Source organism: Ranitomeya imitator, chromosome 2 (assembly GCF_032444005.1).
Source record: "Ranitomeya imitator isolate aRanImi1 chromosome 2, aRanImi1.pri, whole genome shotgun sequence".
In the NCBI taxonomy this organism is placed as follows: domain Eukaryota; kingdom Metazoa; phylum Chordata; class Amphibia; order Anura; family Dendrobatidae; genus Ranitomeya; species Ranitomeya imitator.
Window position 1 is genome coordinate 361251986 of NC_091283.1, and position 26044 is coordinate 361278029.

At 44.7% G+C, this 26044-nt stretch overlaps 1 protein-coding gene across 1 annotated transcript in view; it reads left to right on the forward strand.

Moving 5' to 3' along the window:
- Nucleotides 1–1062: 1062 nt before the first annotated feature.
- LOC138663845 (oocyte zinc finger protein XlCOF6-like) overlaps nt 1063–26044 on the forward strand; it is a 39635-nt gene continuing 14653 nt past the window's right edge. The window contains exons 1-5 of the mRNA XM_069750197.1: nt 1063–1122; nt 18628–18765; nt 18894–19073; nt 19157–19280; nt 19364–19461. Coding sequence (XP_069606298.1) covers nt 1096–1122; nt 18628–18765; nt 18894–19073; nt 19157–19280; nt 19364–19461 — 567 coding nt within the window. The 5' untranslated portion in view covers nt 1063–1095. The remainder of the gene's footprint in view (nt 1123–18627; nt 18766–18893; nt 19074–19156; nt 19281–19363; nt 19462–26044) is intronic.

Genomic DNA, 26044 nt, shown 5'->3' on the forward strand with positions numbered 1-26044 from the left:
TGATAGCATTATCTCATGTGGGTGTATTTTCTATGGAGTGACTTGGCACATATGATAATTGAGTATTGATATTTGTATTCTCTAGGAATGGGGATGTGTTTTGTATATATGCTTCTGTTTTCATTGTTTTTATGCTTTCTATGGTGTTAAATAAAGGTTTATAGTAATTTTTCTACTTCACGTGGTTGTGCAGGCCTTCTTTTTAGTCCATTCTTTTTCTCCTCTTTTTAAGATGGCGATCATGACATACATCCTCCACACGTGGCTCCGCTCCATACACACACGGCTCCGCTCCGTACACCTCGTACACAACGGCTCTGCTCCGTACACCTCGTACACACACGGCTCCGCTTCCTACACAACGGCTTTGCTCCGTACACCTCGTACACAACGGCTCTGCTCCGAACACCTCGTACACAACGGCTCTGCTCCGTACACCTCGTACACAACGGCTCTGCTCCGTACACCTCGTACACATGGCTCCGCTTCCTACACAACGGCTTTGCTCCGTACACCTCGTACACAACGGCTCTGCTCCGTACACCTCGTACACAACGGCTCTGCTCCGTACACCTCGTACACAACGGCTCTGCTCCGTACACCTCGTACACAACGGCTCTGCTCCGTACACCTCGTACACAACGGCTCTGCTCCGTACACCTCGTACACAACGGCTCTGCTCTGTACACCTCGTACACATGGCTCCGCTTCCTACACAACGGCTCTGCTCCGTACACCTCGTACACACGGCTCCGCTCTGTACACCTCGTACACAACGGCTCTGCTCCGAACACCTCGTACATACGGCTCCGTTCCGTACACCTCGTACACAACGGCTCTGCTCCGTACACCTCGTACACAACGGCTCTGCTCCGTACACCTCATACACACACGGCTCCGCTCCGTACACACGCGGCTCTGCTACATCCACCCTGTAAACCCCTCCTGACCCCACACATAACCTTCCCCTCATCCAGCACCATGACAACCAGCACAGCAGAGTCCTGCATACACTGAGGCCCCTGATCATGTGACCCCTGACTCCTCCCCTCCTGTGACCTCATCACAGGTCCTGTGCGCACAGAGCAGCCATATATGTGGTGTGCGGCTCTGCAGGTGGAGGTAGGTGCTGGAGATTCCCCATTACTAGGGGGGCAGTAACCCTTTCAGTGCTGAGACTATTTTGGTTATTTTCTGTTGTCACTTTCTGAGAATCCTAGCATTTTCCTCCTTTCCCTATGATACATAAGACTATTGTAAACAGGAAGTAATGGAACACGTATGCCTCACATAGTGCTTCCCCCTCCTTGGCCCTACACAGTGTAATGCAGGGGCTGGCTGGGCCAGGTGGCAGGGAGGAAAATGCCCCCCGGGCCGCTACCCCCCAGCAGCTGTGCAGGGTCAGCCGCCTGATGGCAACCTGCGCGTGGCCGTGTCTGCTGTGCTGTGATGTGGCCGGCAGCGGACACGGCCACGCGCATCAGTCTGTCTCATAAGCTGCAGATCGCGGCTTGTGAGACCCCAGCGTGCTCATGCAGGGGGGCAATGGCGTCATTGTCTCACGCCGCTCTACGGATGCTGTGGTGCCAGGAATCAGGATGAGGTGAGTATAAACTTAATTATTTGTTATATGAACAGGCTGTGGGGCCATCATAATTATAATCATGTATATCATACTGTATATATGGGGGCTGGGGCCATCATACTGTATATATGGGGGCTGGGGCCATCATACTGTATATATGGGGGCTGGGGCCATCATACTGTATATATGGGGGCTGGGGCCATCATACTGTATATATGGGGGCTGGGGCCATCATACTGTATATATGGAGGAACTGGGGCCATCATACTGTATATATGGGGGCTGGGGCCATCATACTGTATATATGGGGGCTGGGGCCATCATACTGTATATCTGGGGGCTGGGGCCATCATACTGTATATGTGGGGGCTGGGGCCATCATACTGTATATGTGGGGGCTGGGGCCATCATACTGTATATGTGGGGGCTGGGGCCATCATACTGTATATGTGGGGGCTGGGGCCATCATACTGTATATGTGGGGGCTGGGGCCATCATACTGTATATGTGGGGGCTGGGGCCATCATACTGCATATGTGGGGGCTGGGGCCATCATACTGCATATCTGGGGGCTGGGGCCATCATACTGTATATCTGGGGGCTGGGGCCATCATACTGTATATGTGGGGGCTGGGGCCATCATACTGTATATGTGGGGGCTGGGGCCATCATACTGTATATGTGGGGGCTGGGGCCATCATACTGTATATGTGGGGGCTGGGGCCATCATACTGTATATGTGGGGGCTGGGGCCATCATACTGTATATGTGGGGGCTGGGGCCATCATACTGTATATGTGGGGGCTGGGGCCATCATACTGTATATGTGGGGGCTGGGGCCATCATACTGTATATGTGGGGGCTGGGGCCATCATACTGTATATGTGGGGGCTGGGGCCATCATACTGTATATATGGGGGCTGGGGCCATCGTACTGTATATATGGGGGCTGGGGCCATCGTACTGTATATATGGGGGCTGGGGCCATCGTACTGTATATATGGGGGCTGGGGCCATCGTACTGTATATATGGGGGCTGGGGCCATCGTACTGTATATATGGGGGCTGGGGCCATCGTACTGTGTATAGGGGGGCTGGGGCCATCGTACTCTGTATATGGGGGGCTGGGGCCATCGTACTCTGTATATGGGGGGCTGGGGCCATCGTACTGTATATATGGGGGGCTGGGGCCATCGTACTGTATGTATGGGGGGCTGGGGCCATCGTACTGTGTGTATGGGGGGCGGGGCAATCATACTGTGTATATGGGGGCTGAGGCCATCGTACTTTATATATGGCCCCAGCCTCTATATACAGTACAGACCAAAAGTTTGGACACACCTTCTCATTTAAAGATTTTTCTGTATTTTCAAGAGAACACCAAGAGTGTGCAAAGCAGTCGTCAAAGCAAAAGGTGGCTACTTTGAAGAACCTATAATATGAGACATAATTTCAGATGTTTCACACTTTTTTAAGTATATAATTCCACATGTGTTAATTCATAGTTTTGATACCTTCAGTGTGAATGTACAATTTTCATAGTCATGAAAATGCAGAAAAATCTTTAAATGAAAAGGTGGGTCCAAACTTTTGGTCTGTACTGTATATAGGGGCTGGGGCCACTATTCTATATACACTGCTCAAAAAAATAAAGAGAACACTCAAATAACACATCCTAGATATGAATGAATGAAATATTCTCATTGAATACTTTGTTCTGTACAAAGTTGAATGTGCTGACAAGAAAATCACAAAAATCATCAATGGAAATCAAAATTATTAACCAATGGAGGTCTGGATTTGGAATGATACTCAAAATCAAAGTGGAAAAACAAATTACAGGCCAACTTCAATGGAAATGCCTCAAAACAAGGAAATGATGCTCAGTAGTGTGTGTGTGGCCTAAATGTGCCTGAATGACCTCCATACAACGCCTGGGCATGCTCGTGATGAGATCCTCCCAGACCTGGACTAAAGCATCCGCCAACTACTGGACAGTCTGTGGTGCAACGTGACGTTGGTGGATGGCGCGAGACATTATCTCCCAGATGTGTTCAATCGGATTCAGGCTGGGGGAACGGGAGGGCCAGTCAATAGCTTCAATGCCTTCATCTTGCAGAAACTGCTGACACACTCCAGCCACATGAGGTCTGGCATTGTCCTGCATTAGGAGGAACCCAGGGCCAACCGCACGAGCATATGGTCTCACAAGGGGTTTGAGGATCTCATCTTAATTAAAAAAAATTGAAAACACTAAAACCAATGCCACTTAAAAAGCATGAAACCGAGCACCAAAGAAAAGGAGCAAAACTCAAGTCTCATTGAGACCATGGGGTTGTAGGGTCCGGAGTCTCCAAATCAACCGTGATTCCCTCTGTGCCAAGTGCCGACTCAAATTGCCCCCCTCAAATTAACAATCAGTCGATTTATCCCTTTAATCCTAAAATCAGAAGGGTCACACGAGTGATGTAGCTTGAAGTGTCTAGGGATTGTTTTTAGGCAATCCACATTATCCTCTTTAACGGCCGCCAGGATGCCACGAACATGTTCCCATGCTTGTACCTTAAGAGAATGTCGTTAATCCTATACATATCTTGTTACAGGGGCAGGTCCCATGGTATTCAACCATAGTAGTTGAACAACTAATTGTATGAGTAATGACAAATTCACGGCCATCAGAGGACAAAAAATGAGTTGCATAATCGACGTTGGGACAAGCTATACATTTTCCACAGGGTCTACAACCCCACTGAGGGCGATCAACACCTGACCCTCTAGAAAAAATTGGAGGAGGAGTAACCGGTGACAAATAACTCCTCACCAGATGGTCACCTAAATTTCTGGACCTACGGGCTGTAACAGATGGACAAGATGGTAAGTATTGTTTTAAAACAGGGTCGGCAAGCAAAATCGGCCAATATTTAGCTATCACATCAGACATTTCCCTCCACCGAGAGTGATACTGCGTGATCAATCTCACTTGATTTGTGGTCTTAGTTTGTTTAGAAGAAAAGAGAAGTTGATGACGATCAGAGTTCTTGGCCCTATTGTACGCTTTCTTAATACTCCTTTTGCTGTAGCCCCGATCCAGAAAACAGTTTTTCAAATCCTCAGCTTGGATTTCAAATGTCTCATTTGACGTACACATTCTTTTGAGTCAGAGAAATTGGCCAGTAGGAACGGCACCAATCACATGGGGTGGGTGAGAGGAGGAAGCATGCAACAAAGAATGCACTGCCGTATCCTTATGGAAAACACTGGTGAGTAATAGGCCATCCACATTTCTCTCCACCATGACATCTAAAAGATCCACCCGGAAATAATCTAATTTATAAGTGAGATGTATATTCAGTTGGTTATTATTTAACTCCTGAACAAAAGTTTGTAACTCAAAAGGTGTACCCCGCCAGATCAGAAAAATGTCATCGATGTAGCGGGCCCAGAATACGACCCGCTCCATCGATGAACACCGATCTGACGAGAAGAGATCCCTCTACCACAGCCCCAGGAACAGGTTGGCGTACGAAGGCGCACAAGCCGCACCCATCGCTTTTCCCTGGAGCTGTAGGTAGAAGGATCCATTAAAAAGAAAAAAAATTATGAGTCAGAAGAAATTCCAAAAGATGAGACAAAAATTCGATATCGGGGAGAGACTGGTCATGGACAGAAAATGTGAAACGGCCCTCAAACCATCCTGGTGGCGAATATTAGTGTAAAATGACTCTACATCACATGTGACCAGGATCATGTCCTCGTCAACATGGATGGAGTCAACCTTTTTAAGAAAATCTGATGTATCCTTTAGGTAAGAGGGAATAGTCTCCACCAAGGGCTTGAGAAAAAAAATCGATATACGGTAATCAATACAGCTTCTTTTTTCCTGACCAGGATGGATTACCGTACTGGAGATGCAACCTGGCAGTCACTGGTTGCTCAGGTTTTTGACAAGGAGTCAGCCAGCATGTTAACCGATGATCAAGGAGATTTAAGTAATTTACAGACTCCGATAAAGAGATTGTTACACAAACGTACGAAAATGTGGTGGAACAAGGCCTTCATGAAGAATTATCTCAGGAAGAGCCTTGTTCCGTGGGGTTTATGCATACAGATTTTTTCCATCATTTCCAGTGACTGATGAACAATTTATGACTGGATGGGAGGAGGTGTGCAACGGAGCTTCTAATCAGTTTATGGAACATCTTGTTAATTTTGATTAAAAAATCTCTTTTGGCACTATAAACCGAAATTGACGATCTGTATTATAAATTTAAAAAAATGGCCAGTGCAGATGTGGTTTTGGCTTTAAATACGTCTATGGACAAGCTTTCTGCTGAATGGGAGACACAGATTAAGACCAGCCATGCTAAAAAACTGCTTCGTGATACAACGGATTTCCAGAACAAAACAGTTTATAGATGGAGACGAGTGAACTCCTCTGGGAAAAAACATAGGTCGCCATCTGTTTCATCAGCATCTTCCTCGGGGGATGTGTCTGATACTTCTCAACATTCCATGCAAACTCGCTTCGGGAATACGGGTAAAAGGAAGTGGAAATGGAAAGCATCCTATAATAAACGTGATCAGAATTATTTTGCTCAAAAAGACACCCCCAAGGTAATTAATCTTTCAGAATACTCTTTTAGCCATGTTGAAATTTCTCTCCTCACTAAGGCTACGTTCACATTAGCGTTTCCCGACGCAGCGTCGGGAAACGCAGCGGCGACGCACGCGTCATGCGCCCCTATGTTTAACATGGGGGACGCATGCGTTTTTCGCGTTGCGTTTTCCGACATGTGCGTCGTTTTTGACGCTAGCGTCGGACGCAAGAAAATGCAACAAGTTGCATTTTTCTTGCGTCCGATTTTCGTCAAAAAACGACGCACGCGTCGCAAAACGCAGCGTTTTTGCGTGCGTTTGCACGCGTTTTTGCGTGCGTCGTGCGTTGCGTCGCCGACGCAGCGGCGCGCAACGCTAATGTGAACGTAGCCTAAGGGTTTAACATTTTCACCCAGCATGCAGTTTGATCCTTTTTGGCCTTAAAAGATCTACACATGTTTGCACAATCTTTATTCTTTAAGAAATGGCACCATAATAGGAGTGTTGTGAATTCTGCTCTTGGACTCTATCCGGTGGTTATGAGTGGTAGTGCTGCTGTCTTTGGATTGCAGCATTTATCAGGTGTGTCCACTTATTGCAATTTGGACTAGGGCTATTTAGTCTTGCTTGATCCTTTAGTCAGTGCCAGTTGATCATTGTTTTTGGAGGATTCACATCCATACCTGGTCTCTCCTGTTTTGCTGTTCATATCTACAAAGATAAGTTCTTGCTTTGTTTTTGCTGTCCACATGCTGTGGACCTTATTGTTCAGTGCATTTTCATGTTTTGTCTTGTCCAGCTTTGTCTGTGAAGGATTTTTTGCAGCCAAGCTGTGTCTCTGGAGATGCAGATATACCTTCCATGTCTTTAGCTAGAATGGCCTCCTTTGCTAAATCCTGATTTCAGTCTGCGTATGTCATTTCCCTCTCCTCTCACAGTCAATATTTGTGGGGGGCTGTCTATCCTTTGGGGATTTTCTCTGAGGCAAGATAGTTTTCCCGTTTCTATCTTTAGGGGAAGTTAGTTCTTAGGCTGTGTCGAGGTGTCTAGGGAGTGTTAGGTACATCCCACGGCTACTTCTAGTTGCGGTGCTAAGTTCAGGGTTTGCAGTCAGTACAGGTACCACCTTCTCCAGAGTACGTCTCATGCTGCTCCTAGGCCACCAGATCATAACAGTACAACTGGCCAACAATGAGTTAAACTCATCTCAGAAGAAGGGAAGGAAAGTGCTGAGCCATTTTTTTTCTGTAGTCTGTTTTGTCTTTCCTTCCCTCCTTTCCTCTGGGTGGCTTAGGAGTCTAGCGCTGGCATGGAGGTTCAGGAATTGGTTTCTCGTGTGGACCAAGTCGCTGCTAGAGTACAGGGTATTTCCGATTATATTGTTCAGACTCCGGTTTTAGAGCCTAGAATTCCAACTCCTGATTTGTTTTTTGGGGACAGGTCCAAATTTTTGAGCTTTAAAAATAACTGTAAACTGTTTTTTGCTCTGAAACCCCGTTCTTCTGGTGATCCCATTCAGCAGGTTAAAATTGTTATTTCCCTGTTGCGTGGTGATCCTCAGGATTGGGCATTTTCCCTGGAATCTAGGAATCCTGCTTTGCTTAATGTAGACACCTTTTTTCAGGCGCTAGGGTTATTGTATGATGAACCTAATTCAGTGGATCATGCAGAGAAGACCTTGTTGGCCCTGTGTCAGGGTCAAGAAGCGGCAGAATCGTATTGCCAGAAATTTAGAAAATGGTCTGTGTTGACTAAATGGAATGAGGATGCCTTGGCGGCAATTTTCAGAAAGGGTCTTTCTGAATCCGTTAAAGATGTTATGGTGGGGTTCCCCACGCCTGCTGGTCTGAGTGATTCTATGTCTCTGGCCATTCAGATTGATGGGCGCTTGCGCGAGCGCAGAGTTGTGCACACTGTGGCGTTGTCCTCCGAGCGGAGCCCTGAGCCTATGCAGTGTGATAGGATTTTGTCTAGAGCTGAACGACAAAGATTCAGGCGCCAGAATAGGTTGTGTTTTTACTGCGGCGATTCTGCTCATGTTATTTCTGATTGCCCTAAGCGTACAAAGAGAATCGCTAGTTCTGTTACCATCAGTACTGTACAACCTAAATTTCTGTTATCTGTGACCTTGATCTGCTCATTATCGTCATTTTCTGTCATGGCATTTGTAGATTCAGGCGCCGCTCTGAACTTAATGGACTTAGAATTTGCCAGACGTTGTGGTTTCCCCTTGCAGCCTTTGCAGAACCCTATTCCTTTAAGGGGGATTGATGCTACACCGTTGGCTATAAATAAACCTCAGTTTTGGACACCGCTTACCATGCGCATGGCGCCAGCCCATCAGGAAGATTGTCGTTTTCTGGTGTTGCATAATTTGCATGATGATATTGTGCTGGGTTTTCCATGGTTACAGGTACATAATCCGGTGTTAGATTGGAAATCTATGTCTGTGACTAGTTGGGGTTGTCAGGGGGTTCATGGTCACGTTCCTTTGATGTCAATTTCCTCTTCCCCCTGTTCTGAAATTCCTGAGTTTTTGTCAGATTTCCAGGATGTATTCGATGAGCCCAAATCCAGTTCCCTTCCACCGCATAGGGACTGTGATTGTGCTATTGACTTGATTCCAGGTTGTAAGTTCCCTAAGGGCCGACTTTTCAACCTGTCTGTGCCAGAACATGCCGCCATGCGGAGCTATATTAAGGAGTCTTTGGAGAAGGAGCATATTCGGCCATCTTCTTCACCATTGGGAGCAGGTTTTTTTTTTTGTTGCCAAGAAGGATGGCTCCTTGAGACCCTGTATTGATTATCGCCTCACGGTCAAATTTCAATACCCTTTGCCCTTGCTTACTGATTTGTTTGCTAGGATTAAGAGGGCTAGTTGGTTTACTAAGATTGACCTTCAAGGGGCATATAATCTTATTCATATTAAGCAGGGTGACGAATGGAAAACTGCATTTAATACGCCCGAAGGCCATTTTGAATACCTTGTGATGCCATTCGGACTCTCTAATGCCCCATCTGTGTTCCAGTCCTTCATGCATGATATTTTTCAGAGTTATCTTGATAAATTCATGGTTGTATATTTGGATGATATTTTGATTTTTTCCGATGATTGGGAGTCTCATGTGAAACAGGTCAGGATGGTATTTCAGATCCTCCGTAATAATGCTTTATTTGTGAAGGGGTCGAAGTGCCTCTTTGGAGTGCAGAAGGTTTCTTTTTTGGGCTTCATTTTTTCTCCCTCATCTATAGAAATGGATCCGGTTAAGGTTCAGGCCATTCATGATTGGATTCAGCCCACATCTGTGAAGAGCCTTCAGAAATTCTTGGGCTTTGCTAAATTTTATCGTCGTTTCATTGCCAACTTCTCCAGTGTGGTTAAACCTCTGACCGACTTGACAAAGAAAGGCGCTGATGTGACGAATTGGTCCTCCGCGGCTGTTTCTGCCTTTCAGGAGCTTAAACGCCGATTTACTTCTGCCCCTGTGTTGCGTCAGCCGGATGTTTCTCTTCCATTTCAGGTTGAGGTTGATGCGTCTGAGATTGGGGCAGGGGCCGTTTTGTCTCAGAGGAATTCTGATGGTTCCTTGATGAAACCGTGTGCCTTCTTTTCTCGGAAGTTTTCGCCTGCGGAACACAATTATGATGTTGGCAATCGGGAGTTGTTGGCTATGAAGTGGGCATTTGAGGAGTGGCGACATTGGCTTGAGGGGGCCAAGCACAGTATTGTGGTCCTGACCGATCATAAGAATCTGATTTACCTCGAGTCTGCCAAACGACTGAATCCTAGACAGGCTCGATGGTCCCTGTTTTTCTCCCGTTTTGATTTTGTGGTCTCGTACATTCCTGGTACTAAGAATGTTAAGGCGGATGCCCTCTCTAGGAGTTTTTTTCCTGATTCCCCTGGGGTTCTTGAGTCGGTCGGCATTCTGAACGAAGGGGTGATTCTTTCTGCCATCTCCCCTGATTTACGACGGGTTTTTCAGGAATTTCAGGCTAATAAACCTGACCGCTGTCCTGTGTGGAAACTGTTTGTTCCTGATAGATGGACTAGCAAAGTGATTTCTGAGGTTCATTGTTCTGTGTTGGCTGGCCATCCTGGGATTTTTGGTACCAGAGATTTGGTTGGTAGGTCCTTTTGGTGGCCTTCTTTGTCGCGGGATGTGCGTTCTTTTGTGCAGTCCTGTGGGATTTGTGCATGGGCTAAGCCTTGCTGTTCCCGCGCTAGTGGGTTGTTCTGCCTTTGCTGGTCCCTGAGAGACCTTGGACGCATATTTCTATGGATTTTATTTCAGATCTTCCAGTTTCCCAGAGGATGTCGGTTATCTGGGTGGTTTGTGACCGGTTTTCTAAGATGGTTCATTTGGTACCTTTGCCTAAATTGCCTTCCTCTTCTGATTTGGTTCCGTTGTTTTTTCAGCATGTGGTTCGTTTGCATGGCATTCCGGAGAATATTGTGTCCGATAGAGGTTCCCAGTTTGTTTCTAGGTTTTGGCGGGCCTTTTGTGCTAGGCTGGGCATTGATTTGTCTTTTTCTTCCGCATTTCATCCTCAGACAAATGGCCAAACCGAGCGAACTAATCAGACTTTGGAAACTTATTTGAGATGCTTTGTGTCTGCTGATCAGGATGATTGGGTGGCTTTCTTGCCATTGGCCGAGTTTGCCCTTAATAATCGGGCTAGTTCTGCTACCTTGGTTTCGCCTTTTTTTTTGTAATTTTGGTTTTCATCCTCATTTTTCTTCAGGGCAGGTTGAGCCTTCTGATTGTCCTGGTGTGGATTCTGTGGTTGACAGGCTGCAGCAAATTTGGGCTCATGTGGTGGACAATTTGGTGTTGTCTCAGGAGGAGGCTCAGCATTTTGCTAACCGTCGTCGGTGTGTTGGTTCCCAGCTTCAGGTTGGGGATTTTGTCTGGTTGTCTTCCCGTCATGTTCCTATGAAGGTTTCTTCCCCCTAAGTTCAAGCCTAGGTTTATTGGTCCTCATAGGATTTCTGAGATTATCAATCTAGTGTCTTTTCGTTTGGCCCTTCCAGCCTCTTTTTCCATCCATAATGTTTTCCATAGATCTTTGTTGCGGAGGTATGTGGTGCCTGTTGTTCCCTCTGTTGATCCTCCGGCCCCGGTGTTGATTGATGGGGAGTTGGAGTATGTGGTTGAGAAGATTTTGGATTCTCGTTTTTCGAGGCGGAAGCTTCAGTATCTGGTCAAATGGAAGGGTTATGGCCAGGAGGATAATTCTTGGGTTGTTGCCTCCGATGTTCATGCTGACAATTTGGTTCGTGCCTTTCATTTGGCTCGTCTTGATCGGCTTGGGGACTCTGTTGAGGGTTCGGTGACCCCTCCTCAAGGGGGGGTACTGTTGTGAATTCTGCTCTTGGGCTCCCTTCGGTGGTTATGAGTGGTAGTGGTTTATCAGGTATGTCCACTTATTGCAATTTGGACTAGGGCTATTTAGTCTTGCTTTATCCTTTAGTCAGTGCCAGTTGTCCATTGTTTTTGGAGGATTCGCATCCATACCTGGTCTCTCCTTTTTTGCTGTTCATTTTTACAAAGATAAGTTCTGGCTTTGTTTTTGCTGTCCACATGCTGTGGACCTTATTGTTCAGTGCATTTTCATGTTTTGTCTTGTCCAGCTTTGTCTGTGAAGGATTTTTTGCAGCCAAGCTGTGTCTCTGGAGATGCAGATATACCCTCCATGTCTTTAGTCAGATGTGGAGATTTGTATTTTCTGTGGTGGATATTTTCTAGTGTTTTAATACTGACCGCATAGTACTCTGTCCTATTCTTTCTTTTTAGCTAGAATGGCCTCCTTTGCTAAATCCTGATTTCAGTTTGCGTATGTCATTTCCCTCTCCTCTCACAGTCAATATTTGTGTGGGGGGGGGGGGCTGTCTATCCTTTGGGGATTTTCTCTGAGGCAAGATAGTTTTCCAGTTTCTATTTTTAGGGGAAGTTAGTTCTTAGGCTGTGTCGAGGTGTCTAGGGAGTGTTAGGTACATCCCACGGCTACTTCTAGTTGCGGTGCTAAGTTCAGGGTTTGCGGTCAGTACAGGTACCACCTTCTCCAGAGTACGTCGCATGCTGCTCCTAGGCCACCAGATCATAACAGAGGAGATTCAGCAGGTCTTTCCATTGCCAGAGGAACAATTGGCACTACAAACTTTAGAGGAATTGGCCCGTTAACATTCAAATCCTTCATTGGGTATGGTGCCTCCTTTTTTGTATCCTAAGTCCAGAAAGTTCCCCCTTTGTCTTTATGTCCCAATGTGGACATTTTCGTAAAATTAGTTTCCAATGATTTTGACTCAGTTCCAACTTCCATTAGACATAGTAATCTGTCTTCAGCTGAAACACAAGCTCTAAAAAAAACATAAACAACTTAAGGACGTAGTCCTGAAACCAGCGGACAAAGGGGGGAACATTTTAATCTGGCCAATTAAACTTTGGTGTGAGTGGACGGAGAACATTGGGAAATATATCGATTTTTTTTTTTTTTTTTTTTTTTCTTTTTCTTTTTTTTTTTCTCAAGCTCCTGGTGGAGATTATTCCCTCTTAACTAAAGGATACATTGGATTTTCTTAAAAAGGTTGACTCCATCCATGTTGATGAGGACATGATCCTGGTCACATGTCATGTAGAGTCACTTTACACTAATATTTGCCACCAGGATGGTTTGAGGGTCGTTTCACATTTTCTGTCCATGACCAGTCTCTCCCTGAGTGATATCGAATTTTTGTCTCATCTTTTGGAATTTCTTCTGACTCATAATTTTTTTTTCTTTTTAATGGATCCTTCTACCTACAGCTCCAGGAAACAGCGATGGGTGCGGCTGGTGCACCTTTGAACGCCAACCTGTTCCTGGGGCTGTGGGAGAGGGATCTCTTCTCGTCAGATCGGTGTTCATCGATGGAGCGGGTTGTATTCTGGGCCCGCTACATCGATGACATTTTTCTGATCTGGCGGGGTACACCTTTTGAGTTACAAACTTTTGTTCAGGGTTTAAATAATAACCAATTGAATATACATCACAGTTATAAATTTGATTATTTCCGGGTTGATTTTTTTAGATGTCATGGTGGAGAGAAGTGTGGATGGCCTATTACTCACCAGTGTTTTCCATAAGGATACGGCTGTGAATTCTTTGTTGCATGCTTCCTCCTCCCACCCACCCCATGTGATTGGTGCCGTTCCTACTGGCCAATTTCTCTGACTCAAAAGAATGTGTACGTTAAATGAGACATTTCAAATCCAAGCTGAGGATTTGAAAAACCGTTTTTTGGATTGGGGCTACAGCAAAAGGAGTATTAAGAAAACGTACAATAGGGCCAAGAACTCTGATCGTCATCAACTTCTCTTTTCTTCTAAACAAACTAAAGGTACCGTCACACTAGACGATATCGCTAGCGATCCGTGACGTTGCAGCGTCGTCGCTAGCGATATCGTCCAGTGTGACAGGCAGCAGCGATCAGGCCCCTGCTGTGCTGTCGCTGGTCGGGGAAGAAAGTCCAGAACTTTATTTGGTCGCTGGACTCCCCGCAGACATCGCTGAATCGGCGTGTGTGACACCGATTCAGCGATGTCTTCACTGGTAACCAGGGTAAACATCGGGTAACTAAGCGCAGGGCCGCGCTTAGTAACCTGATGTTTACCCTGGTTACCATCCTAAAAGTAAAAAAAACAAACACTACATACTTACCTACAGCCGTCTGTCCTCCAGCGCTGTGCTCTGCACTCCTCCTGTACTGGCTGTGAGCGTCGGTCAGCCGGAAAGTAGAGCGGTGACGTCACCGCTCTGCTTTCCGGCCGCTGTGCTCACAGCCAGTACAGGAGGAGTGCAGAGAAGCACAGCACTGGAGGACAGACGGCTGTAGGTAAGTATGTAGTGTTTGTTTTTTTTTACTTTTAGGATGGTAACCAGGGTAAACATCGGGTTACTAAGCGCGGCCCTGCGCTTAGTTACCCGATGTTTACCCTGGTTACCGGTATCGTTGGTCGCTGGAGAGCGGTCTGTGTGACAGCTCTCCAGCGACCAAACAGCGACGCTGCAGCGATCCGGATCGTTGTCGGTATCGCTGCAGCGTCGCTAAGTGTGACGGTACCTTTAGACCACAAATCAAGTGAGATTGATCACGCAGCATCACTCTCGGTGGAGGGACATGTCTGATGTGATAGCCAAATATTAGCCGATTTTGCTTGCTGACCCTGTTTTAAAACAATACTTACCATCTTGTCCATCTGTTACAGCCCGTAGGTCCAGAAATTTGGGTGACCATCTGGTGAGGAGTTATTTGTCACTGGTTACTCCTCCTCCAATTTTTTTCTAGAAGGTCAAGTGTTGATCGCCCTCAGTGGGGTTGTAGACCCTGTGGAAAATGTATAGGTTGGGTCGCAACATCGATCATGCAACTCATTTTTTGTCCTCTGATGGCCGTGAATTTGTCATTACTCATACAATTAGTTGTTCAACTACTATGGTTGTATACCATGGGACCTGCCCCTGTAACAAGATATATATAGGGTTAACGACACATGCTATTAATGTACGAGCACGCGAACATTTTCGTGGCATCCTGGCGGCCGTTAAAGAGGATAATGTGGAGTGCCTAAAAACAATCCCTAGACGCTTCAAGCTACATCACACGTGTGACCCTTCTGGTTTTAGGATTAAAGGGATAGATCGATTGATTGTTAATTTGTGGGGGGGGGGGCAATTTGAGTCGGCACTTGGCACAGAGGGAATCACGGTTAATTTGGAGTCTCTGGACCCTACAACCCCCTGGTCTCAATGAGACTTGATTTTTGCTCCTTTTCTTTGATGCTCGGTTTCATGCTTTTTAAGTGGCATTGGTTTTAGTGTTTTCAATTTTTGTATTTTTTAATTAATTATTTGTGTATTATTTTTTCTTCAGGAATCTTTTTCTCACGTTGTTTGTTCCAGCTTTGTGTTCTGGCTATATTGCATCTCTTTGGATCTGAGGAGGACCTTATTCTATAGATTATGTTAATTTCTTCTATGAAGATGACTATAACATATACACTGTTCTTGATATATTTATTATTACAGTTTTTTACACTGATTTTGTCTAGGCCTATTTTCATTATTTATCCGTGGCCATATTTCTTTAGTGCATGTTGTTGTAATGTATACTGTTATGATATGTATCACATATATTTCATTTGGTATGTATTTATTACACATGATTGTTATTATTATTGTTGTTTCTATACATACGTGTTTATCCAACCTTTTTTGCACTCATCTCTATATGGTATCAATTCTTCTCTTTATATGAATTTCTTTTAGAAATAATTACCGTATATTTATCTAATTGCATGCATATTGGTGCGCTATTGCCGGACCCTGCTGGACAATGTCTATTTATATATTCTTATTATTTCCTTCATTCGGGCTGATCTCAGTAATATTTATATTTACCCAGTGCGCATGCGCGTCGGCGCTGCGTTGCTGAGCAATGCTGGTGGTGTCTCCTCGGGTCTAGCGGAAGCTCGCGTCCTCATTCCCAATCACCTGGTCAGGCGTGGGCGGTTCCGGGTGACATGGACTTCCTCTTACCTTGACGCCTTCGGCGTTGTGTTGGCTCCGGATGCGGTCCAACTGCGCATGCGCCGCTAGGGGACTTGCTGTTTGATACAAGCATCGTGATTGACCCATGTGTTCTATAAATAATTCACCATATCCCATGATGCCATACCCCAGGAAGAAGGCACGTGGCCGAAACACGCGTTGGGGTGGGTGGCATCGTTGTCCCCTAGGTAATCTAATTGTTACTCCTTTTAATGGCCATGCTCTATTTTTCACCTGTATGTCATTTTTTGACACTGATGAGCTTTTATGGTGTCTATTGCATCTCTTACAATGGGTATATATATATATATAGATATATATATATATATATATATATATATATATATATATATATATATATATATATATATATATATCTATATATATATATACCGTTAGGTCCAAATATATTTGGACAGAGACAACATTTTTCTTATTTTGGTTATAGACATTACCATAATAAATTTTAAACAAAGCAATTTAGATTCAGTTGATATTCAGACTTTCAGCTTTCATTTGAGGGTATCCACATTAAAATTGGATGAAGGGTTTAGGAGTTTCAGCTCCTTAGCATGCGCCATCCTGTTTTTAAAGGAACCAAAAGTAATTGGACAATTGACTCCAAGGCTATTTTATGGATAGGTGTGGGCAATCCCTTCATTATGTCATTCTCAATTAAGCAGATAAAAGGCCTGGAGTTGATTTGAGGTGTGGTGCTTGCATTTGGAAGGTTTTGCTGTGAAGTAAACATGCGGTCAAAGGAGCTCTCCATGCAGGTGAAACAAGCCATCCTTAAGCTGCAAAAACAGAAAAAAACTCATTCGAGAAATTGCTACATTATTAAGAGTGGCAAAATCTACAGTTTGGTACATCCTGAGAAAGAAAGAAAGCACTGGTGAACTCATAAATGCAAAAAGAACTGGGCGCCCACGGAAGACAACAATGGTGGATGATCGCAGAATAATCTCCATGGTGAAGAGAAACCCCTTCACAACAGCCAACCAAGTGAACAACACTCTCCAGGAGGTCGGCGTATCAATATCCAAATCTACCATAAAGAGAAGACTGCAGGAAAGTAAATAGAGAGGGTTCACTGCACGGTGCAAGCCACTCATAAGCATTAAGAATAAAATGGCTAGACTGGACTTTGCTAAAAAACATCTAAAAAAGCCATCACAGTTCGGGAAAAACATTATTTGGACAGATTAAACCAAGATCAACCTCTACCAGAATGATGGAAAGAGAAAAGTATGGCGAAGGCGTGGTACAGCTCAGGATCCAAAGCATACCACATCATCTGTAAAACACAGCGGAGGCAGTGTGATGCCTTGGGCATGCATGGCTGCCAGTGGCACTGGGTCACTAGTGTTTATTGATGATGTGACACAGGACAGAAGCAGCCGAATGACTTCTGAGGTATTCAGAGACATACTGTGTGCTGAGATCCAGCCAAATGCAGCCAAACTGATTGGTCGTCGTTTCATACTACAGATGGACAATGGCCCAAAACATAAAGCCAAAGCAACCCAGGTGTTTATTAAAGCAAAGAAGTGGAATATTCTTGAATGGCCAAGTCAGTCACCTGATCTCAACCCAATTGAGCATGCATTTCACTTGTTAAAAACTAAACTTCAGACAGAAATGCCCACAAACAAACAGCAACTGAAAACCACCGCAGTGAAGGCCTGGCAGAGCATCAAAAAGGAGGAAACACAGCGTCTGGTGATGTCCATGAGTTCAAGACTTCAGGCAGTCATTGCCAACAAAGGGTTTTCAACCAAGTGCTAAAAATGAACATTTTATTTAAAATTATTGAATCTGTCCAATTACTTTTGGTCCCTTTAAAAACAGGGTGGCACATGTTAAGGAGCTGAAACGCCTAAACCCTTCATCCAATTTTAATGCGGATACCCTCAAATGAAAGCTGAAAGTCTGAATTTCAACTGCATCTGAATTGTTTTGTTTAAAATTCATTGTGGTAATGTCTATAACCAAAATTAGAAAAATGTTGTCTCTGTCCAAATATATATGGACCTAACTGTATGTATATTCCTATGAAACTTTGCACAATGCACTGGCACTTTTGAGTTGACTATTTATTAAGTATTTGTTATTGATTGCCTGTTGGGTACTGCTTTGCCACCACGTTTGGTGAGTCTTTGTCATCTCCCTGCTATCTCTATTATTTTACCTTGTTATGTTTTGTTTGAGTTAATAAAATTGTTACTTTTATAAAACGTGGTTGTTTTGGTGCTCTTGTTCTTTTTTTGGTTGTTCTATATATAATAAGTGAGTGCAGTATATACTAAGGGACTGTATTAGACATAATAAGCGATAATAACGTCTTCCTCCACCTCCCCCTGTTCCAAAGTCCATTTATAAATCCCCCTTCCTCCCATCCCAATCCCGCACACAATGTCATTGTCCTCTTCCCCCGCTTATCATTATTGTCCTCTCCTCTCCACCACCTCCATTATTGCCCCCTCCCCCCACCCCCATCATTGCCCTTTTCACCACCTCTATCATTTCCTTTTCCCTCACCACTACCCTTTCCACCACCATCATTGTCCTTTCCACTACCACCATCATTGCCTTTTCACCCACCACTCCCATCGTTGCCCATTCCATCACCTCCATCATTTCCTTCTGCCCTGGTTGAATGGACAAGTGAGTGTGAGAAGCAGAGTCCTACTTTACGTTTTCATCTGAGTCACCAGTGCAGCAAGTGGGTGATGTTTATGACATTCCAGCTTATACAATCTTAGAATACAACATCTACACATTATATATCATTATATGTTCCCTTTATTTTCTCCAATAATTGTATTATTACACAGGATACTTTACTTCCCATTCAGGTCCCTACGATATCGAATCCTCTTAGTGGAGAGCTTCCATATAAAAGAATTTTCCTGATTGACCCATCAAGGATGGATAGTAGTTACAACAAGATATTACACCTCACCCTAGAGATCCTCTGTCGGCTTACTGGAGAGGTGAGAGATTCTGATAACGTCACATTACATCATTCTTATCTATGGCAATAACAGAAGGACAGAAAGGAGAGGTGAGGACTCTGGAAACGTCTGTAGTGGGATTTATTAATGTGTCTCTCCATAACCAGGATTACACAGTGGTGAAGAAGACCTCTAGTGAGCGCGGCCAGGCCCCTGTGTCTGAGGAATGGGGAAGACCCCTGAGCCCAATCACAAGACCTCCACCTCAATTCCTAATACATGACGACATCAATGACCAGAAGATCCTAGAACTCACCTACAAGATGATTGAGCTGCTGACTGGAGAGGTGACACTGCTGGGAATGCTGGGGCATTATACAGTAATGCTATAATGGGATGAGAGGGGTGATGCTATTATTGTATGTGTCAGGTCCCCATAAGGTGTCAGGATGTCACGGTATATTTCTCCATGGAGGAGTGGGAGTATTTAGAAGGACATAAAGATCAGTACAAGGACGTCATGATGGAGGTTCCCCAACCCCTCACATCACCAGGTAAAAGACAGGACTAAATACTCACAACCTCTAATGATCTGTATGTAAAGAATTAATTCATCCCCTGTATGTGTTTCCTCCAGTTCTATCCAGTAAGCGAACAACGCCAGAGAGATGTCCCCGTCCTCTTCTTCCACAGGACAGTAAAAAAGAAAATCCCGCTGTTCCTCAGGATCATCAGGTAGATGGAGAGATGTCATGAATAGTGATGAGCGAATATACTCGTTACTCGAGATTTCTTGAGCATGCTCGGGGGTCCTCTGAGTATTTTTTAGTGCTCGGAGTTTTAGCCGCAGCTGAATGATTTACATCTGTTAGCCAGCATAAGTACATGTGGGGGTTGTCTGGTTGCTAGGGCATCCCCACATGTACTTATGCTGGCTAACAGATGTAAATCATTCAGCTGCGGCGCTAAAAACTAAATCTCTGAGCACTAAAAAATACTCGGTGGACCCCCGGTGCATGCTCGAGAAATCTCAAGTAACGAGTATATTCGCTCATCACTAGTCATGAAATCTCCAATAAGATGTGTAGAAGGCTGTAAGGGTCTTGTGTTCGATCTTGTTTTATCCACCAGTATTGTCACAATTCCAGCACTCTGTGTCAAGGAAGCAGGGAGTGTGTGACAGCTCAGTCATCTAATTTGATGCAGGGGCATGATTAGCTGTCAGTATTGTAAGTTACAGTCCAACCGCAAATCATGGCAGTGGAGTGCTGGGTTTCTTCCAGGTGTCACCTGTTCTAGGTGATTACCTGGCTATTTAGGTGGCTGTTAGTAACTGATTATTAACAGTCATAGCCTTAGATCGGTGGTGTGTGTGTGTGCCTTGTTTATCAGGGCTTTTTTCTTGATCTTTTGCTGCTCGATCTTGAACCTTGTCTTTGATAATCCATTTGCTTAGCCCCTTTGTCTTGATCCGCTATCTTCCTGGAATTCTGACCTCAGACTGTGACCTGGCTATGCCTTTTTTATCCCCTTTTGACTAATAGTGATTCAGCATCATATTTGTGACTCAGTGTCACATTATGACTGGCCTTGTACTTTTTTCCAAGCAGTATGGATACAATTCGTACACTTTGCGATCAGGTGCCAAGGAACACTAGAATTGTTCTGGGACTGTTTTCTAGCGTGTTGAGTATTTCCCAGAGCTCTACGCTACCATCAGTAGCTTACAATGAGATTTATACAAACGTCGCCGACTGTCATGGCGGCATCTGGGTCTGTGGAATCTCTAGATTCTTGCACTTTTCCTTGTAACTTCACTAATGGCTGTAATCAGCGCAGTGAGGCTCGGGCATCAATATAGAGACTTGTAGCTTCCAGACTGGTTACCAGGAGATAAATCTCTGCTGGGCTAGGTTGTTAATACTCTTTGGTCTCATGTTCTGGGAGAATCAATTATATCTTCTTTTAACCTATATATATGAGCTGGACTATTCAGTAAGTGCCTACTATACCTCGTCTTAACCTGGTCTAGAGAGGTGGTGATATCCAGGGATTTCTGGTAATTGTTCTGCGATATTGGTGTGCAGTTTTTGGTGAAAACCTTCCTTTCTCCTTTGATGTTTTATGTAATTTCTTTGCCTCACTGGCTTTCCACTTTTATGCTTAGTGTTTATTCCTGTGTGAGATTTGTGTGACTAAGCTTCTGTTTCCCCTGTCTGTCTGTGTTAACCCATACAATTTTGTCCCCTTGTTCCCAGGGCGATGGGAGGGGATCAGATTAGTTCAGTTCAAGAGAATACCAAGGTACGAGACCCAGGCATCCCCACCAACAGGTGTAATCCTGGGAACAGGGCTAGCCTAGAGTCCCTTAGCTTGAGGGACGGAATAAGAGCCCAAAGCCCTTGCTATCCTTCAATCATATCATGACAATAGCTATGATGGCTGTACCTTCTGACGTGCAGTTGGTCTCTCGCAAACCAGTAGTGGCCCTTCCTGACAAATTTTTGGGGGACAAAAAAACAGTTTAGGGTGTTCAAGGTGAGCTGTAAGGTATTTTTTACCCTACAACTCCAGTCTTCAGTATGAGTCACTGGTCAGTGGGTGGGGGGGCTCAGACTTGTGAATTTTCTTTGTCCCCACAAGCGCCTGTATGATCTTCTGTTGACTCCTTAGGGTTGATCTATGATGAAGCTAACAGGATCCAGGTCACGGAGGCAAGAATCATGAGCCTGAAACAGGAGGCTTCCCCCTGATGACTATACAACCAATTTCCGCCTATTTTCCACTGGCTTTCTGTGGAGTGATGCAGCTCTCTGGCTCTGCATACTCCAGTTTGTTTCTTGGGAGAGGCAATGACTCAGGCCATTAGGATTGATCACAGAATTTGGCAGAGGCAAGTTGAGCGGCAGGGTGTTTCGGTCATTCCCTCTAATCTGTCCGCTTACCTGAGGTGGAACCAATGGAAGTCAGAGCTGCCAGCTTTCGGGCATTTGAAAGGAAATGTTAGCGCAATCTCGGACTCTGCCCATACTATGATTGTGCTGTGCATTTTCTAAAGGACTGCTCAATGTATCCTCAAGGAAGACAGTCGTCAGGAATTGACTAAGCCTAGGTGATTGTCGAGGAGGTTACCCAGGCTTCCAGGTACTTTTTAACTCCTCAAATAAAGTACTGCTAAATGTGGAGTTACTTTTTAAAGAACCAGTTGTTATCAGCATTGGCTTTCATTGACTGTGGATCTGCTCCCAACTTTATCGATTCAGGACTTGTTCAGATATTAGGATCAGGGACAGTTAGGTTGGAAAGAACTATCCAAATTTTTGACATTGACAGGACACCGTTACCGTTACTTCAAGTGGGAACACTTCATTCTGAGGCAATCTCCTGCTTATTTTTGGATAATGTACCTGCTGGGTTGGAATTGGGGTTTCCATGGCTGCTTATTCACAATCCTGTTATGTATTGGTGTCGGAAGATGTGAAGGATCCGCACCTCGCCACACCGCCTAAAGTCAATATTACGTCTGCCGGATCACGTGGTAAAGTCTCACCACTTGTACCAATGTGTAGATTTATTCACCCTGTGGACACGTAAGGTCAGCTTGGCACAGTTTTATACAGACACCCCCTCACCACAGGGGCCCAAGAAGGCACAGTGAGTGAGAGGAAGTGACCCACACAGTCAATTGATGTGGGATCACACTCGCCCACAACTCTGACAGGCAGAGATGCCCCTTTAACTAGCCCCAGTGAACAAAACCTTATCAGCCCGGTAGAGCTGCCACTAGTTCCTCGTTTTATGTAAGCTCGGTCCGTTAAAAGGAATTATATCGGGCCAGAAACCAGCCCCAGTAGCATGGAACATTAAACCAAGAAAAGGACGTTTGGATTCGTAGATCGAGATAAAAGAGCAGCCCAAGGTTAAATTATATATTTAATCTCCTTAATGGCACACTAGACAATACTCTATATACACAATGGTTATACACGCGTTCAGTGAAACCACGACTTTTCCTCCGGAAGTTACAGCCTCAAGTCCAACAGCTAATCCCTTCTTCTGTTTCAAATTTTGGAATAAAGAATTTTGATTTTATCTCCGGAGCTGGATACCTCTTTTTTTTCTCTGCAATAGTTCACAGTGTCAATCAAAAACTCTTTTCTGTGCTCAGGTTTCTTTCAAGGACTGTGAAAGCATTCAAAGGGGTGAGCTGAATTTTCTCTGATCTGAGCTGGACAAGGTGTCAGTTCTGTCACTCACTGCCCTTTGACTTTTGCCCCCAGCTGCTGCTTAGTGTTCTGTTACAACTGCACACTGAAGGGGTTTTTAAAATTCCATGCCAAAGAGGATACAAATAATAGACGTGGAATTATATCTCCAATATTCTTCACAGAAGGATATTGTTCAATGGAGCCACTGTTGTCATAAGAGATGTTTTAAGTTCTGTACACATTTGCTCCCCTAGTCTGGAGGGTCTGTAGGGGTATTTGAAAGACTTTGGAGATGTGTTTTCAGAAAAAGAGAAAGAGATACCACCTTTCCCTAATACCAAGTTTCCTAAAGCTTGCCTATACAATTTGGGCCTTAACGGACCAACATGAAAGAATATGTGAACAAAAGTTTACACAAAGGTGATATCTGTCCTTCCTCCTGGCCTGCTAGCTGCTCGATATTTCTTTGTTAAATGGAAAGATAGCGTTAGGGTTGATGGATTGCACTAAACAAAATAAATAGAAAAAGTGTAATCGCAACCCAGGGTCCACTGTGCAGAGATGTAAAACTGCTGCTAGTGAGCAATGACGGAACATGCAGCGAGCGACTACAAATACACATGGAGTTAACGTCACTCCGTGTGCACAGGAGGCTGAGCACAAGGCTCAGTTACTCCAAAGAAAAGGAACAGTACTAAGAGCTTACTCCAGTTAATGGTCACAGGATAAGCACAAGAACTGAACTCACACAGCAACTGAACCATGTAAATTGCACACAGGAACGAAGCAGATGCCGAGTACAAAACTCTGACCAGGGTTGAGTTTGCTCTGAGACTCTACTGTGCTAACCGCACACATGTAGGAAACAGATGCTAAGCCAAGCGGCTAATTAAAACCACTGACGCTAGCTGCCTGCCTATGTGTACAGTCCAGAGCCATGCAGACATACAACACTTGCAGACAGAGTTGTAGGATCTCCACACACATAGCCACACACAAATTATACTAGCTCCCCCGTGGGCGCCATTGGGAGTCTTTTATACAAAAGGCTCAACCCCAAACACTCCCGCCCTGTTGGCTGAGGCATCGTCCGCTGGCCAATCTGGAGCTGCCACATCACCAGAGCCGGAGACATCCGACCACCAATGGGAAGACGCCACGTCACGGACATGCCCAGTAAGGTGATTTTCTGGACTTAGCCTCCAGAGCGTTCAATCGTCGCTGCCTGTCGCTGGATACCATAGACTTGGCTGGAGAGCCAGCAGTAACCAGACGAACAGCACGAGCCTGAGCAAGATGCTGGGACCGATGTCTATGCTCAGCAGCACCCGCAGTGGCCAAAGCTGAATGGGAGATCGCAGAGGCAGATAAGGTTTGGGTTCTATCCCGTGCAGTGGGAGAATCCTGACGCCTAACAGATGGTGGCCTCTGTCCTTGAATTAAACAAAATTATGATTAGGAATACATACAGTTGTGGTCAGAAGTATTGACACCCCTGCAATTCTGTCAGATAATACTCAGTTTCTTCCTGAAAATGATTGCAAACACAAATTCTTTGTTATTATTATCTTCATTTAATTTGTCTTAAATGAAAAAACACAAAAAAAATTGTCCTAAAGCCAAATTGGATATAATTTCACACCAAACATAAAAAAGGGGGTGGACAAAAGTATTGGCACTGTTAGAAAAATCATTTGATGCCTCTCTAATTTGTGTAATTAACAGCACCTGTAACTTACCTGTGGCACCTAACAGGTGTTGGCTATAACTAAATCACACATGCAGCCAGTTGACATGGATTAAAGTTGACTCAACCTCTGTCCTGTGTCCTTGTGTGTACCACATTGTGCATGGAGAAAAGAAAGAAGACCAAAGAACTGTCTAAGGACGTGAGAAACCAAATTGTGAGGAAGCATGAGCAATCTCAAGGCTACAAGTCCATCTCCAAAGACCTGAATGTTCCTGTGTCTACCGTGCGCAGTGTCATCAAGAAGTTTAAAGCCCATGGCACTGTGGCTAACCTCCCTAGATGTGGACGGAAAAGAAAAATTGACAAGAGATTTCAACGCAAGATTGTGCGGAAGTTGGATAAAGAACCTCGACTAACATCCAAACAAGTTGAAGCTGCCCTGCAGTCCGAGGGTACAACAGTGTCAACCCGTACTATCCGTCGGCATCTGAATGAAAAGAGACTGTATGGTAGGAGACCCAGGAAGACCCCACTTCTTACCCCGAGACATAATAAAGCCAGGCTGGAGTTTGCCAAAACTTACCTGAAAAACGTTTTGGAAGAATGTTCTCTGGTCAGATGAGACAAAAGTAGAGCTTTTTGGGCAAAGGCATCAACATAGAGTTTACAGGAGAAAAAAAGAGACATTCAAAGAAAAGAACACGGTCCCTACAGTCAAACATGGTGGAGGTTCCCTGATGTTTTGGGGTTGCTTTGCTGCCTCTGGCACTGGACTGCTTGACCGTGTGCATGGCATTATGAAGTCTGAAGACTACCAACAAATTTTGCAGCATAATGTAGGGCCCAGTGTGAGAAAGCTGGGTCTCCCTCAGAGGTCATGGGTCTTCCAGCAGTACAATGACCCAAAACACACTTCAAAAAGCACTAGAAAATGGTTTGAGAGAAAGCGCTGGAGACTTCTAAGGTGGCCAGCAATGAGTCCAGACCTGAATCCCATAGAAGACCTGTGGAGAGATCTAAAAATGACAGTTTGGAGAAGGCACCCTTCAAATATCAGGGACCTGGAGCAGTTTGCCAAAGAAGAATGGTCTAAAATTCCAGCAAAGCATTGTAAAAAACTCATTGATGGTTACCGGAAGCGGTTGGTCGCAGTTATTTTGGCTAAAGGTTGTGCAACCAAGTATTAGGCTGAGGGTGCCAATACTTTTGTCTGGCCCATTTTTGGAGTTTTGTGTGAAATTATCAATGTTTTGCTTTTTGCTTCATTCTCTTTTGTGTTTTTTCATTTAAGACAAATTAAATGAAGATAATAATGGGTCATTCCATGTCAAGTGGACCAGTGGTCCCCACTCGACCTTCTCCGATTTTGCTGAAAATTTATAAGGATGTACATGTATGTTTGAAAAGAGGTTCTGTAAAT